General features: G+C 54.6%; 6 protein-coding genes across 6 annotated transcripts; 4 read left to right on the top strand and 2 right to left on the bottom strand.

Moving 5' to 3' along the window:
- Positions 1-180: 180 nt before the first annotated feature.
- On the top strand, positions 181-3979 carry BO80DRAFT_504887 (replication factor C subunit 1). The gene is made up of 5 exons (XM_025724452.1): positions 181-398; positions 481-502; positions 561-648; positions 703-3083; positions 3137-3979. Exons 1-5 carry the CDS (start codon positions 312-314, stop codon positions 3754-3756), a joined length of 3198 nt encoding a protein of 1065 aa, XP_025571541.1. The 5' UTR covers positions 181-311; the 3' UTR covers positions 3757-3979.
- A 614-nt stretch (positions 3980-4593) lies between these two features.
- BO80DRAFT_364453 (Sin1 family protein) lies at positions 4594-7275 on the top strand (the record flags this gene model as incomplete). The annotated part of the gene is made up of 3 exons (XM_025716150.1): positions 4594-4616; positions 4711-5184; positions 5250-7275. The coding sequence occupies 3 exons, from the start codon at positions 4594-4596 to the stop codon at positions 7273-7275; spliced, it is 2523 nt and encodes an 840-aa protein (XP_025571540.1).
- Positions 7276-8911: 1636 nt separating this feature from the next.
- Positions 8912-10978, top strand: pkaC (cAMP-dependent protein kinase catalytic subunit pkaC). The gene is made up of 4 exons (XM_025714147.1): positions 8912-9881; positions 9942-10195; positions 10256-10630; positions 10693-10978. Exons 1-4 carry the CDS (start codon positions 9102-9104, stop codon positions 10718-10720), a joined length of 1437 nt encoding a protein of 478 aa, XP_025571539.1. The 5' UTR covers positions 8912-9101; the 3' UTR covers positions 10721-10978.
- Positions 10979-11338: 360 nt separating this feature from the next.
- On the bottom strand, positions 11339-12252 carry tim13 (protein translocase subunit TIM13). The gene is made up of 2 exons (XM_025720243.1): positions 11989-12252; positions 11339-11924 (listed from the first exon to the last, which is right to left on the bottom strand). Exons 1-2 carry the CDS (start codon positions 12106-12108, stop codon positions 11751-11753), a joined length of 294 nt encoding a protein of 97 aa, XP_025571538.1. The 5' UTR covers positions 12109-12252; the 3' UTR covers positions 11339-11750.
- A 51-nt stretch (positions 12253-12303) lies between these two features.
- BO80DRAFT_428385 (legume-like lectin family protein) lies at positions 12304-14016 on the top strand. The gene is made up of 6 exons (XM_025720242.1): positions 12304-12732; positions 12788-12811; positions 12875-12945; positions 12992-13073; positions 13122-13382; positions 13434-14016. Exons 1-6 carry the CDS (start codon positions 12631-12633, stop codon positions 13878-13880), a joined length of 987 nt encoding a protein of 328 aa, XP_025571537.1. The 5' UTR covers positions 12304-12630; the 3' UTR covers positions 13881-14016.
- Positions 14008-15499, bottom strand: BO80DRAFT_482432 (uncharacterized protein). The gene has a single exon (XM_025723408.1). The coding sequence runs from the start codon at positions 15226-15228 to the stop codon at positions 14134-14136; it is 1095 nt and encodes a 364-aa protein (XP_025571536.1). The 5' UTR covers positions 15229-15499; the 3' UTR covers positions 14008-14133.
- Positions 15500-15578: the final 79 nt, after the last annotated feature.

Below are 15578 nucleotides of genomic sequence, written 5' to 3'. Positions count from 1 at the left end.
GACTGGACGGAGTGACGATGGGATGGACCGCAGACTTTCAGGCCATCGGCATCTCTGCAGGTCCGATTCCACTTCCCGAACGGGAAGAAAGTGCTGCGCACGTGCCACACGCGGGCTTCCTCCTTACATAAGCCAATTAAGTCACGTCTCGCCTCGGAGCTCCAGGCAAGCGCGTCGTGTTTCTGGTCTGGCTGCCTGCTTGTCCAAGTGGTGTGCAAGTCCGGAGTGCGTGGGCGCGGGATTTTTTGAGTTGGATAATATCCCATACAGTCATTGCGTGCCGGCGCATGCTCCATTAAGCATCCATCGCCATGCCTGCTGATATCCGGAGCTTTTTTGGTGGGAAGTCTAGTCAAGGCTCTAACGCATCTCCCGCGAAGCCCGCGGCAAAGAAGGAGGTATGTGATGGGCCCGTTGCGCATGGAAATTGACGATGCTCTCCAATCGCCGCTCTACTTGCTGACAGTGCCTCGCAATTAGGAGCCTTCCACTAGAAAAAAGCGTAAGACAACTAGTCATCTACTTAGATCTGCGCTCTTTTATTGATGATGAGTGCGCAGGAACTAGAAAGGTGGTGGATGATAGTGACGATGAGGAAGTGGTCGCGACCAAGACCGCAAGCCCAAGGGTGAAGGCTCCGAGCAAGCCGTACGTCTTCCTGGGATACTTACCCGCAATCGTTTGCTGACAACGGCTTCTCAGAAAGCCAGAAGTATCGAAAGGCGAACCGACGTCGACCTCGGACTATTTCGCTTCCAGTAAGAAGAGGGGCAGACCCCCCAAAGAATCTAAGCCTCAGCCTGCTGCCGCCGACGATCTGGAGCCGAAGCCGTCCCCGAAACCGAAAAAGCCCACAGTCACCGAGCAACCCGTGAAGAGACCTCAACGTGGGTCCACCAAAAAAGCCACAGCTATTCTCGATGACGAAGAACTTGGCGACGATGACATTTTTGCGACAGAGTACAAAAAGCCGGGCAAGGGTGATGATGATTATGTCGAGGAAGAGGACAAGGACGGTGATAGCGACTTCGAGGAACTTGCGGTAAAGCCAGCCAGTGCGGCCCCCGGGCGACAGGGGCGTAGGAAACAGGCACCCGTTTCCGATTCGGATGAGGATGTGGTAATGGAGGATCTGCCTAAGCGACCTTCAAGAGCCACCAAGTCCGCAACCTCTCAGCCAGCGCGGAAGCGCAAATCTGAAGTTCTCGACAAGGATGAGGATCATGAGTCGAAAAGCAGTCCCAAGAAGGGCGCTCAGGCTAAAGCCGCTCCTCGTACCCCCAAGAAACCACGGGCATCTGCCAAAGTCGATCGACCTGAAAGCAAGGAGATACAGGACATATTCGATAGCATTCCAACGGTTAGGCCACCCTCACCTCCACCAGATACTGGCGAAAAAAAGAAATTCAATTTCGCTGCCCAAGCACAGCGCTCGACCGGTCCTGCAGCTGGAAGTGCTGAATTGCCAGTGGGAGCAGAGAATTGTCTTGCTGGACTTTCCTTCGTCTTTACCGGTGTTCTGGACACGCTCGGCCGTGACGAAGGGCAAGTATTGGTGAAGAAATATGGAGGCAAAGTTACTGGAGCCCCTAGCTCAAAGACTAGCTATGTCGTCTTGGGAGCAGACGCTGGGCCTAAGAAGCTTGCAACGATCAAGCAGCATAATCTGAAGACGATTAATGAAGAGGGTCTGTTCGAACTCATCCGGCGACTTCCCGCCAATGGTGGAGACGGGAAGGCAGCAGAGCAGCATGAAGCGAAGAAAAAAGCGGAGGAAGAAAAGATTCGAGCGATGGCAGCTGAAATTGACCGTGAGGAGAAACGCAAAGCGGCGGCGGCGGCGGCCAAGCGCAACGATACTCCCTCGGGGCCTCAACCACCGTCAAGTTCCCAGCCGCCAAGTTCCCAGAGCGCGAAGATTGATGATCGTCTATGGACTACCAAATATGCGCCAACCTCGCTCAATATGATTTGTGGCAACAAAGGTGTTGTCGAGAAGCTACAGAACTGGCTCCGCGACTGGCACAAGAATGCTAAAGCTGGCTTTAACAAGCCAGGAAAAGAAGGCTCAGGATTATATCGCTCTGTTATGATTCACGGGCCACCTGGAATTGGCAAGACCACTGCAGCACACCTGGTCGCAAAGCTAGAAGGGTACGATGTTGTTGAGACGAATGCAAGTGACACCCGGAGCAAGAAGCTCGTGGAAAACGGCCTCCTTGGTGTTCTGGACACAACATCCCTGCAGGGCTATTTCTCGGGTGTGGGCAAGAAGGTGGAGAGCGAGAAGAAAAACCTGGTTCTCATCATGGACGAAGTTGACGGAATGTCTGCCGGTGATAGGGGTGGTGTAGGCGCTCTGGCGGCAATCGCCAAGAAGACTCACATCCCGCTGATCCTGATATGTAACGAACGGAGGCTTCCGAAAATGAAGCCCTTCGATCATGTCTCATTTGAACTTCCGTTCAGACGCCCGACGGCTGAGCAGATCAGGGCCAGACTTTCGACAATCTGCTTCCGCGAGGGCTTGAAGATCCCACCCCAGGTTCTGGACAGCCTCATTGAAGGCACGAATGCTGATATCCGACAAGTGATTAATATGCTCTCGACGGTGAAACTGGACCAGACCAACCTGAACTATGAAAAGGGACGGGAAATGTCCAAAGCATGGGAAAAGCACATTGTGCTCAAGCCGTGGGATATCGTCGGCAAGATCCTCAGTGCTCAGATGTTCTCGCCGAGCTCAAAGACCACTTTGAATGAGAAGATTGAGCTCTACTTCAATGATCATGAGTTCAGTCCGTTGATGCTCCAGGAGAACTATCTGAAAACGAAACCGGTGTTAGCTGGAGGGTATCAGGGCAGAGAACAGAAGCTGAAGCAGCTCGAACTGGCAGACAATGCGGCTTCAAGCATTAGCGATGGTGACCTTGTCGACAGAATGATCCATGGATCCCAGCAGCAATGGAGTCTGATGCCTACCCATGCCGTCTTCAGTTTTGTCCGGCCAGCGAGCTTCGCATACGGCAACATGATGGAACGGCCCGGATTTACTAGTTGGCTGGGACAGAACAGTAAACAAGGTATGTTTCACCTGCTAATTTTCACTCTGTAGTTCCACTAACCCATATGACAGGGAAACTTTGGCGTTATACGAAAGAAATTCAGGGTCATATGCGCCTTCGTGCTTCTGGAGACCGCGATGAAATTCGACAACAGTATATGCCGCTCCTCTGGGACCGCCTGGTCCGCCGGTTAATGGTCGAGGGCAAGGATAGTGTCGACGACGTTATTGATTTTATGGACAGTTATTTCCTGACCCGAGAGGACTGGGACGCTCTCGTGGAGCTTGGACTGGGCCCCATGGATGAATCCAATGTCAAGCTTCAAACACAGACAAAGGCAGCCTTCACGCGGATTTACAATCAGCGCTCGCATCCACTTCCTTTCATTAAGGCCAGCAGTGTCGCTGTACCGAAGAAAATGCCGAAGGAGAAGCCTGACCTCGAAGATGCTATCGAGGAGTCGGATGAGGAAGAGGTCCTTGAAGACGATTCGAAGAACAACGATGAGAGTGAAGAAGAGCTTGATCTAAAGAAGGATAAGTATGTTCGCGTGCCCAAGAAAGCGGCCGCCTCGAAGGGCGGCGCTTCCAAGGGACGGAAGACGAAGAAAGCAGCAGCGAACGATGATTTCATTGACGACGAGGAGGAGAAGCCGAAGAAGAGCCGAGCTCGAAAGCCCAAGGCCAAGTGATTATGCCAATACTTCTGATCATGATTTTGTATTTTATCATGGAGATGTCACCATCTCTGCGGAGGATGATTATTGTCCTGTCTTAACGATTTATCCCGGGCTGCATCAGAGCCGAGTTGGCTAGAGGGTCTGTTGTGTCTGTTCATAACCTTGTCAATTTCTGAACCAAGTCAGAGGCCCGAAAGATTCGTTTCTGTTAGGGAGCGTAATATAATACTGTCAGAGCACTTAAATCTGGCACTTGACATTGTTGCGTTTGATAAGATGGTCTGTGTGTATCTTGGTGGTGGCTTTGTATACCCCGCATCTTTCCTCAAAGTCAGCTTTACGCTTCATAGACCAGATGCTTCTGGATGAGCACTCAGCGACCCAGTCCACATTAATAGTTGATATGACCGGCACCGGCTTGACAAGAGAAAATCCGATCCACAGGGCACCATGGGGAAGCCCTTCCCTAAATAAGCGTCCGGGCGGGAAATGGCGGCGGTGCGGAGATCGGCCACGGGTTCTCCTCTCCTCCCGCGATGGCTGAGCCTGCTTGCTTTCCATCCCCACAACCTCGTCGCCGCAGGACGTCCTCTCCGTACGTTGCTTCTTATCCCTCATTTCTTACTACAGGCTGGTCCTGACACACGCGGTCGCTCTCTTTTCCTACTTTGCTGCCTGCTCGAGTGCAGCGCATCTATCTATTCCCCTTGTTGCACCAGCCGGAGATCATGCCCACTCGAACCCCGATGGCGGTATCGCTTCTCCTGGCGTAAATGGTCCTTATCACTGATCGCGACGAGTCTCATTATATCTCTTATACACATCTCTGTTTTTTCCGCAGTTCCTAAAATGTCTCTCCTTCACAATGAAGAGTATGTCTGAAGTCGCGCCCCTCGCGTTCCCCTCATCTGTCCCAGTGACGGTGATCGCGCCGGCCGGTGTTGCTAGCAACTAACTGGGATCCAGTTTTACTATCTGGCAGTTGCGCACATCCTATCTGTCTACCATCAAGGACGGCATAGGTGACAGGCTTATAAACGTGAACAACACCGTACTCAATACGCCAGGATTCCGCGCGGCTGGCTGGTCTTCGGCTTCTACAAACCCCAATGCACAGAGCGCTGCAGCTCACATTAAGCGTACCTATTCTCCTCCGATTCCTACGACAGCGGCGGTCTCCTCGGAGTATTATCAACTAGGCGTCGCCCGAGATGCTAGCGATGCGCAGAGACTCGGGCTTGTGGATGAAGGCGACGATGATGAAGGCGGGATGGTGACCGGAAAGACCAATACAGACCTGATTGGGCGTCGAAACCGCGGGAAAAGGGTTCATCGAAGAGATCGGCAACAGCACGATCACCAGAAACATAGGGATGCTGAGGAAGACGACAGCAGCGACTTAAGTGACGAGAGCGACGATGACGGTGACAGCGCTCGAAGGTGAGCCAACCGGGGCAAGGGGTGGAGAGAGCCCGCTTACGAAGTTCCATGCTCACATGCCGCAGTGCTGCGAATCAGATTAAGTTCATGAAGATGCCTATACGAACAAGAGCTGGGTCCTCTCCCATACGTTCATCAGACCGTCAGGAAAGCCCGCAGGTCATGGTCACTTCTCCATCACATCCAACAATCGGTACCCATTACCGTACCGGCTCACTGGGCACCGCTGTCAGCAGCATCAACGAGCGGCCACGGCGAGATACCACTACCACGGTCAGCAGTGATATATCTTCGGACAATGACCTGGATGCGGCGGCCTTCAAGAGGCGCCAAATCCAGTTCTCCGGCCAGGATCAGGTGATCGAACCTGCGAGAAAGAGACATGGCCCCCCAGGCCCACGGGACCTTGAAGAGCTCAACGAGCAGGCCGAGGACTCGGGGGCTGAATCTGTCGGGTCAGCGCTCTCATCTGAATTTGACGCCACAGCGGGTTCTGCATCGCTTCTCGCAGGCGTTGGAATTACTGGTAGCTTGAACTCGTCATCGCCGATTGCGTTGATGCATAAGTTACAGAACGGCACGGGCTCGCAAACTGCATCCCCAAGGAAGCCAAAGGCCCCAGCGCCAGAATTACAAGACCTTCCACCCCCACGGCCGATCAGTACGGTTCAGCCGGTAAGTTTGCTCTCGAAGGCGCTGAACGCGCGCAAGAAAGCGCCGGCCAACCCAGTCGAAAAATTTGCGGTGCTATCAGGCGAAGGCTTGAATGATGTCCTGAACATCAAGCTCTATCTGCCGTTTTCCGCCGATCCTGATGAGCCACTTGATCTGCCAATCACCCGCGAGTCAAAACTTGCGGAACAACCAGCGCCTGTCACGGTTGTTGAAGCCATTGGTCTAGCCCTCTGGAGGTACACCGAAGAAAGCCGCGAACCGGCTGTCGAACGCGGTAAGCTTACCGTGAACATGTGGACGCTTCGGATGGTGGAAGACGGCGAAGTTGAGTATGATTTTCCCGCGCTCAGTCGAACATCGCCCATTGCCGACTTTACGTCGAATAACAACCGGGCCGCTGGCCGCCGAACCCGAGGCAAGCAGTATGATGAATTCGCGCTGGTGGAGGCATCGAAGGCAGAGTTTGAAGACAATGAGCGCCTCTTCCCTATGTTCAGCCTGGCACCCTCTCCAGATGACAGCGGAGAGACAGCAGCGACGACTACTGCACCGACAAGTCAGCCTGTTCCGCAGAACAAGGCACCTCGTCAGAATCCCATTTTAGGGCAACCATTCTCGTCGGCGTTGAACGACAATACGCTCACCCCCGCTGATCGACCCGCTGTGCCCACGTCCCACGCGACTCCTCGATTAGGTGTCTCGAAAACGCTGAAGATCCGATTCATCAACGTGGAGGCCTCCACCCAGGTTACAACCCTCAACACGTCTACCGACAGCTACATCGCCGAGATCCTGGATTCCGTGTGCAAGCGATGGGGTCTGGACAAGGGAAACTATCTACTCAAGGTGATGGGATCCAACACGATCGCGCCATTGGATCGAACCGTGGAGGCGTTGGGCAACATTACGGAGCTGGACCTGGTGCGCCGGCGTTTCGGGCCGCAGTCGATGACGGGCTCTCCCGGCAGCTCATCCCCGAATGCGCCGCTCCTCATCGACAGTAACAGCGCGCCTAGCAAGAAGGGGAAGAAGAGCGGACAGCGCATGCTGCACCCACTCACTCAGCAACAGGATCTCATTGGAGGGTATTATCGGCGGTACTACGTTTGGCGCAAACAATCCATGTCGTTCACCGCCTCCAATCATCGGATTCTGACGTTTGACAACGACTATATGCATATCATGCCAGCGGACACGGGCAAAACGGCGTCGGACACGAAGACGCGGTCGATCAGCTTCAGTGATGTTGTTGGGTGTAAGGTGAGCCGACGACACCCAAAGAACTTCCGGGTGGTCGTGCTGCGCGGCAACGAGGCCAACGAGCAGAAACGGTATGACTTCGAGGCGCGCAATGCTCTCGAGGCGGTGGAAATTGTGGATGAGATCAAGAAGAACATGGCCCATTATCGCATCTAGGTTCGGCATCGTATTCTTATTGCTGTTATGACACGGGCGGAGGGACCCTTGCGCAAGGCAGGCGGCGTTGCGATTTTTGCTAGGTAGGAGTACATAGGAGCCTTTTCTCGGTTGGATGTGAGGTTCGAATCAGCATGGAGCGGGCTACGTTTTAACAATTGGAACCGTCTTTCCAGGGAGCAGAGATGCGCCTTTACTTGGGGCTCTGTAGGAGTGTGGGCAAACGAAAAATGCAGCGACTTTGAGACTCGAGCCGCGACACCGACAGAATCATGCTGGATGCAAGCGTCGAGAGGGACCCAGAGTAAATAGCGGGCGGGAGCCAACCAGGATAGAGGTGGACGGGGACTTGTCGCCGCCGGGGCGCTGATAGGCCTGAGGAAAGCGAAATCCCCGAAGCGGGGCGTTCCACCGATCCACCGGCGGTGATGAAGTCACCGCGCAGCTCGAGGCCTCGCTCCGTCTCGCTGCATCTTTCTGGCTAGGGGCGCCTGTTCATAACGGGTCGTGGCAGCAGCACAAGCAATGCAGCTGCCATCTGTCATCTGCCCAACATGCGCGCGGGTTCTCGGGACATGAGGAAACGTGCAGGACGCGCTTCTCTCGAGCGACCATCCCATACCGAGATAGTATCTAGACCACCACCAAGTAAGCTACTCGCTAGAGGACTAGCTCGGTAGGGGTGTCGGACTCGGCGTCAGCCTCTGAAGACGGGAGGTGATGACCTCATCGGGGTGAGGCGAACCGGAACTGGATCTCGATAAGAATGATGATGATAATGACACTCAGGGCCCATGGATCGCGTGCCGGAGCAGGTTGAGATCGGCTGGAGCCCGTGGATTTGGATCATCGACTTGATCTCGAGGCCGGTTCCGACTGTCATGATGAACGTGGACATCGAGGCCGCTGGGTTTTCCTCATTGTGTGGGAAACACCGGCCCAGACAAAGTATGTTTTAGCGTTGCGGTGGAGTCGCTTGGTGGTTGCTGGCGATAGCTTCGACTCCGACCGCTCCCAGACGAGAGGATCCTACCGTAGGGGAGGATTGTTTCATCCGGCGCGGTCACGAGTGGGATGGAGGGTCAGGGGGTAATGCCGAGGAATCGCGATTGTGAGACCCGGTCGATAAGGTCTGTATACTAACCGATGGAGAGCATCACCCTTTGACAGTGGGTAAGAGTAATAGTAGGAATAGTAGTGGTGAGGCAGCTGAGCAGGCGACTCCGCTAAGCCCAATCGATGCGGATGGACGCCAATCCAACCCCGCCTCCTCCTTTGCTTCCCTTTTCCACCCCCCAATAATAATACCTCCCGGGTTGCTGAACTGCTGAACTGCTGAGCTGCTGTGTTGCTGTGCTGCTCTCTCCCAAGTCTCCTCTCCTCCTCCCCTCTCCTCCCCTCCCTGCTGAAACCCTCTGCTAACCCACCCCTCCTCCCCTCATCCATCCCGCACACGAGCCATACTATCTAACCAGACTTTCCCAAGAACCAACTACCGCTTCCCCCCCCCGCGTGCCCTTCCCGTCACGCGTCCACAACGCTTGCACTCCATCCGGACATCATCACTGTGTCCTTCTGTTCAATTGAGTTTCCGTTGACCGCCGTTCGGGACCAGTGTTCTGTTGGTGGCTCCGCTGTATCCGCGCCCGAACCGTCCCAAGAGAAAAGCTCGCCGCTCTCCCTCACTTTTTGTTGCTCTCCCCTCTCTAGGAGCACTCTTAAAGAGGGGTCGAGCTGCCCTTCCTCCGCCCGCATTTTCCCACCCTGACACACGTGTGTGCTCTGTGGTCCTCTCTCCCTTAAATCCACCCAGAGCCGTGTCCTCGATGCCTAGTTTAGGAGGCCTGTTGAAAAAACGGCGAACGAAAGATTCGCAGACCCTCTCCAAAGAGCTTGAAGCCGGTTCGGCCCAGACGCAGACGTCACCAAACGCTGCCGAAGACCACCACAACCAGAACCACCACCACCACCACCTGTTCCACCACCATCATCACCACCAACCTGCCACCAATTCCGGTACCCCAGCCAACCCTGCCCCCCAGCCTCAAAATTCGGTTCCTCATCAACCCAATCGGTCCTCCGGTGCAGAGACAACCAGCGAGGGTCAAGTAGCCTCCATGCAATCCGCGGTGACGCAAGCCTCGCCGTCTGCTCAGCACTCCTCTGGTCTTCCCCAGTCCAATTCCAATGCGGCTAGTATACAGAATATAATCCACCCATCACAGCAAGGCGCGATGCATTCCGGATCCAGTGGCCATGCGCAGGCTCAACAATCCAGCCGCAGTGATACCCGCACCACTAAGGGAAAGTATTCCTTGGATGACTTCTCCCTCCAGCGCACCCTCGGTACCGGTAGTTTCGGTCGGGTGCACTTGGTGCAGTCGAAGCACAACCACCGCTTCTATGCGGTCAAGGTGCTGAAGAAGGCGCAGGTGGTTAAGATGAAGCAGATTGAGCACACCAACGACGAGCGACGGATGCTGAATCGCGTCCGGCACCCTTTCCTAATCACATTGTGGGGTACATGGCAAGATTCCCGGAACTTATACATGGTCATGGACTTTGTAGAGGGTGGTGAACTGTTTAGTCTGCTCCGCAAGTCACAGGTGGGTGATCTCTTTGCCCTCCTGCACCACATAACGCTGACCCCGTGGGCTCTCATGTAGCGGTTCCCCAACCCTGTCGCCAAGTTCTATGCCGCGGAAGTCACCCTCGCACTTGAGTACCTGCACTCGCAGCAGATCATCTACCGTGATCTGAAGCCCGAGAACTTGCTGCTGGACCGACACGGCCATTTGAAGATCACTGATTTCGGATTTGCCAAGGAAGTCCCTGACATTACATGGACCCTCTGCGGTACTCCGGATTACCTCGCCCCGGAGGTGGTTTCCTCCAAGGGCTACAACAAATCCGTCGACTGGTAAGGATTGCTATGACTGGTGCATGAAGTGGGCCGGTGATCGTACTGACAACGTCGCAGGTGGTCACTGGGTATCTTGATCTTCGAAATGCTGTGTGGTTTCACACCGTTCTGGGACAGTGGTTCCCCGGTCAAGATCTACGAGAACATCCTGCGCGGCAGGGTGAAGTATCCGCCTTACTTGCACCCAGATGCCGTTGACCTGCTGTCGCAACTCATCACATCAGACCTGACCAAGCGTCTGGGTAACCTTCATGGCGGGTCCGATGATGTCAAGAACCATCCTTGGTTTGCCGAGGTCACCTGGGATCGTCTGGCCCGGAAGGATATCGACGCTCCTTATGTGCCCCCCATCCGGGGTGGACAGGGAGATGCGAGTCAGTATGACCGCTATCCTGAGGAGACCGAACAGTATGGCATGGCCGGTGAAGACCCGTATGTGCCCTCTTGTACCTCTGCATAAATGGCATTGCTGACCGATACTCCTACCGACACAGACATGGCCATTTGTTCCCAGACTTTTAGTGTCTGCTATGAGTTATGATGGAATGATTGTCTCGGCTTTAGACATGTCGTCTCATCCGCATTGGATGGCCGATGACCTTGCGAGTTTTGAACATAGGGCACATCCTCTAGTTCATTCTTCCCTGCGCTACTAAGGTAGCCATCCGTTTACCCACCATTCTTTACTTTCCCCTACGTCGGTTCGTCTCTTATTTGATCGCTGGCCGACTTGACCCTTGGCTGCCTTTGACTTAGAGCATACATCTGAAGAGCTCTGTTCTTGGCGTAGGCCTCCGTTATCTCTGCTTCGAAGTAGGCTATGGTTTCATCTGCTTTCTTTCGCGTGTCCCAACTGTTGGCGGTCTGCATATAGGCTTATCCATATACCAGCTCCTGGGGATCTAACGAGTGAGATGACACGACTCGGATCCCCGGGGCTTCCGTCTGGGTGGGCATAATCGTCTATATTTTTTCGCTTTTGGCCAGGCAGGAGGGTGTTTGCGGTGGTGTTCGTGCTGGAAGCGTTGGGGTTCTGTGTTATGCCGACCGTTCCGCTGTTGACTGGTGGATGGTCTCCAGCTGCACCCATTTCTTTCTATCCCCTGCTATTACGTAGTTATATTGTGCAAATATTGGGGAACTACTTTGGGTCACTTGATATCTTTCCTTCCCTTTCCCCTTGGAGGCAACTGTATAATGTACATATTTGATTTGGTCATTGCAATAAAAGTAGTCTTGGATCAGCGGTATCCCTCGCCTCTGAATGGAGCCGAATGTCCATTGGGCCGCCGTTCGGCCTGACCAGTGCAACTTGCTTGCCTTTCCGGTGTTGTTCCATCCTGTCCTCGCAAGGAGCCACCGGCTGCCCGAAACCAGAAGACCTGTTATATACAAAAGGGTCATCCCCACGATGACCACTGACGCTGGATAAGACATAGCTCGCAGAACGGTTAATCCTAGCTCAAACAGGGCGAATCCGGTGGCGGATGAGGCCGCAAGAACCGGGGAGGCGCCATGCCCTCTTGGTGAGGAAACGGGATGTGGAGGGCGATTACAGCGACATCTTCTTCGATTCCAGACCCATGCGGTGGTGGTGGGTGCGGCTGACCTCGTTCCAGAAGGCGATGTACTTTTCCATGCAGTCGGTCAAGCAGGTTTGCTCGTTCGCCGACAGGGACGAGCCGGGGGTAGGAACACACTTGGCGAAGCAGTGTTCGTTCACTTTCTGAGAGGGGGTTTAGCGCGGTCTCCAGCGGTAGTTTTATTCAGGGAGCTGTTGTTCCACGTACGTTGATCAGAATCCGGGCATTGTTCATGGCGGTCTCGCTCTGGAGCTGCTTGACGATGGCATCCTTCACCTCCTTGGAGGAGTCAGGGGTAGAGCTAGAGCCGGAGCCGAAGAAAGACATGGTGAATGCGATTGAGTCGAGAAATCCGGAACGGGGAGTGGTGAATGGAGATGAAGTATGTAGAACGAGGCGGACAGGATCTTTCGAGCTCCGACGGAGGTGTGGCTGGTGCGGGCGGAAGAGAAGCGGTGCTGCGCCACTGCCGGCGATGTGGACACTTGGAGTTTGGTTTGGTCTTCACCATCGCCTACTATACTTGCGTCGATCTCTGATCTGTCCCCGACTCCCCTCCCCTTCTCCGCTTCTCTTCCATACCGGTGTTCGTTCTTTCTCCTGCTCCGCCTCTTTCCCGGATTTACCTTTTTCAATTGACCGCTCATCCTTTTCCTCGTATCTTACGAGGTGAACCCTTGGTTTTCGTTGATGTCCCGGTGACAGTTGACTATAACGCCGATCTACTTGAGCACCTTGCTTTGATTAGCTGCAGTCGATCTTTCATATCCCTGGACATCTATCTTCTTTAACGGTTGCTCGTCTCGAATCTTCACCGAGCTTTTGAGTGTGCGCTTGATATTCGACAACATGTTACTTCCACGACTTTCGTCCTTGTTGTGCCTGGCTGGCTTGGCCAGCGTGCCTGTGGCCAGCGCCTACGATGGCGATGACAACATCAAGAGCATTCCGGTGTGTATGCTGCTGTTCTAAGGTATTAGGAGAGTTGCTGATTGGTCTTGGATAGCTTCGCACACACAGTCTTGCACCGGTGGGTCATCTATAGCTGACTGGCTGCCGTCGCAGCTTGCGCATTGTTACTGACACCTCGCAGCCTTACTTGGATTCCGACTTCCAAAGCCGCTGGTTCGATTTTGGTGGTGACACGATAATCCGCGCCGACAAGTATGTCCCGCTTTGCGGTCTGAGAGCTTCATGCTGAGTATATTAGATATATCCGTCTTACGTCCGATCGCCCGTCGCAGCAGGGATGGGTTTTCTCTCGCGTGCCGCTGACGGCGACAAACTGGGAGGTCAGTGATGCGCTGCAACTATGCAAGACAAGGTTCTGATGTTAGCAGATCGAGGTCGAATTCAAGATTGAGGGATCCGGCAACTTGCACGGCGATGGCTTTGCCATGTGGCTCACCAAGCAGCGCGCGACCCAGGGTCCTGTTTTCGGATCGACGGATAACTTTGAGGGTCTGGGTATCTTCTTCGATACGTACAAGAACAACCGTCCCGGTACTTCGTTCCCCTACGTCATGGCCATGATGGGTGATGGCCAGACCACCTACGACCAGGCTCACGATGGAAAGGCCAATGAACTGGCTGGCTGTTCGGTGAGTGAATATTGATATGGCAGGGCGTGTTGATGAGCTAACTGTGCATAGGCTCGCGGTCTCCGTGGCGCCTCCGTCCCTACCAAGGCTCGCCTGACCTACTTCCAGGACAAGTCCTTGACTCTGGACCTGCAATACAAGTCCGAGGACAGCTGGATTCCCTGCTTCGAACTGACCGCGCCGGAGTACAACATTGCCATTCCCTCCGTCGCCTACCTGGGCTTCTCCGCCGAGACGGGTGAGCTGAGCGACAACCACGACATCATCTCGGTCAAGGCGCAGAACCTGTACAGCGTCGGCGGCAGCGGTAGTGGCAGCGGCAGCAGCAGCTCTCCCAAGTCGGGCAAGGGTCGTGACTCGGGTCGTGTTAAGCGCCGCAAGCAGAAGGGCAGCTGGGGATGGTTCTTGTTCAAGGCTGTTTTGTTCCTTGCTGTGATTGTGGGAGCTTATGTTGGTTATACTGCCTACCGCACCAAGACCCGTTACTCGCGGTTCTAGGTGGGGTAGTGTAGTGGAAGAAAACAAGAAAAGAGAAAACCAGTGTCATTTATTCCGTTCGTTCTTGCATAGCCGTGTCGTGTCATATCAGTGTATCTATGGGGGTCCCTAGTGGACATGAAAAGTTGACGACTCATGCGATCAGCAGTAGACGTAGTCTTGCAAAAAATCCTGATGAAACATCAATCGACAAGGGGTATCACTTCCAACGCCAGGATATCTGCGCCTCGCAGACATCAACAGCAAACCAGGTTCAATCACTCTGCTTCTTCCTCTCCTCATTCCACATCTGATCCACCATCTGAAACACCTCCGTCACACTGCGAATGACCGACTCATCCAGCCCCAAACTCCCATACCGATGCTGAATCTTATCGGGATGCCACCGTACTCTCTCCGTCTTCAACAACCCCAGTAATCCCCCATTCCCTTCCCCAGCACCAGTACCAGCACCAGCAACCCCGGCACACCCCCTCATAAACGCCTGCACCTCCTCCCTCCCCAAATCCTCCCTCCTCCCACTCTCCACCGGCCAAAACACCACCTCCGCAAATCCTTCCCCTTTCTTTCCCTCCCCACCACCACCATTACCACTACCATCCCCATTCTCTCTAACCAACCCCTCCACCCCCTTCCACCCGGCACAATACCTCCCCCAAACAACCCCCCACCCCTCCCTCCTCCTCCTCTCCCTCCCCCTCCTCAAACTCTCCTCCACCTCCACCTCAAACCTCACCCTCTCCCTCTCCCTTTCCTTCTCCCGTTCCCTCTCCCTCTCCTTCGCATTAACCCTCGCCCTCTCGGCCCTCAACCGTTCCCTCTCCGCCTCCATCCCCTCCCTCGTCCGCTCCCACATCCTCGTCCGCACATACGTCGCGTACTCCTCCTCGTCCATCGCCTCGAGTTCCCCATTCGGGCCCTTGGGGATGTGTGGGACCGAGTACGTGTGGATTGGTTGGCCGTATACCGATTCCCAGTATTCGGCGCCTTCGTCGTCTCCGAGCGCGTCGAAGAGGGATTCGCGGAAGGCGGCGGTGGGGGAGATGGTGTCTGCTGCTGTGGGGGTGGAGGAGGGGTGGGAGGAGGAGGGGTGTTTGGGGCGGTGTGGGGGGCGGGGTTTGTGGGTGCGATGGGGGCGATGGGTGGTGTGAGTGTGGGTGTGGGTGGTTGTATGGGTGGGGGAGGTGTGTCGGTGATGGTTATGGTGGTGGTGGCGTTTGCGGTGGGGGTCTTTGAAGCGGAATTTGCTGCGGCGGGGGGTGGTGCTGGATGTGTTGGGGTTGGTTGTGGAGGGATCTGGGGGGTGTGAGGGAGTGGTCTCGGTGGTGGTGGTGGTGTTGGTGTCCATGGTGTTCTTTTGAGAGGCGCGGTGGTAAGACCTCTGTGTGTTGGGGATCGCGAAGCGGTTAGTTGCGCATAGCTTGTCCGTAGAATGAGCGATGTACGAGGTGAGAAACGAATGTGGTGGGTGAGATGAGATGAGTGAAGGATGAAGAAGAATAATGCGCGATATGGACCTTTTGAGTCATGTTAGTAAGCGCATCTTATCTTATCTGATCTTAATGGCTTCTTGATGATGTCACTGGCTGATGGTGTCTTCGCTTGAATCCGTGAAAGAATATGAAGTATATTCAAATACCTACTAGCTGTTAAGCTGTCGCTTACTGATATCTGGACATTCTACTGCAAATCAACCCG

The sequence above is a fragment of the Aspergillus ibericus genome, assembly GCF_003184845.1.
Source record: "Aspergillus ibericus CBS 121593 unplaced genomic scaffold BO80scaffold_47, whole genome shotgun sequence".
Classification (NCBI taxonomy): domain Eukaryota; kingdom Fungi; phylum Ascomycota; class Eurotiomycetes; order Eurotiales; family Aspergillaceae; genus Aspergillus; species Aspergillus ibericus.
The sequence above is the reverse complement of the archived record's forward strand: the minus strand, read 5'-3'. Positions and strand labels throughout refer to the sequence as shown.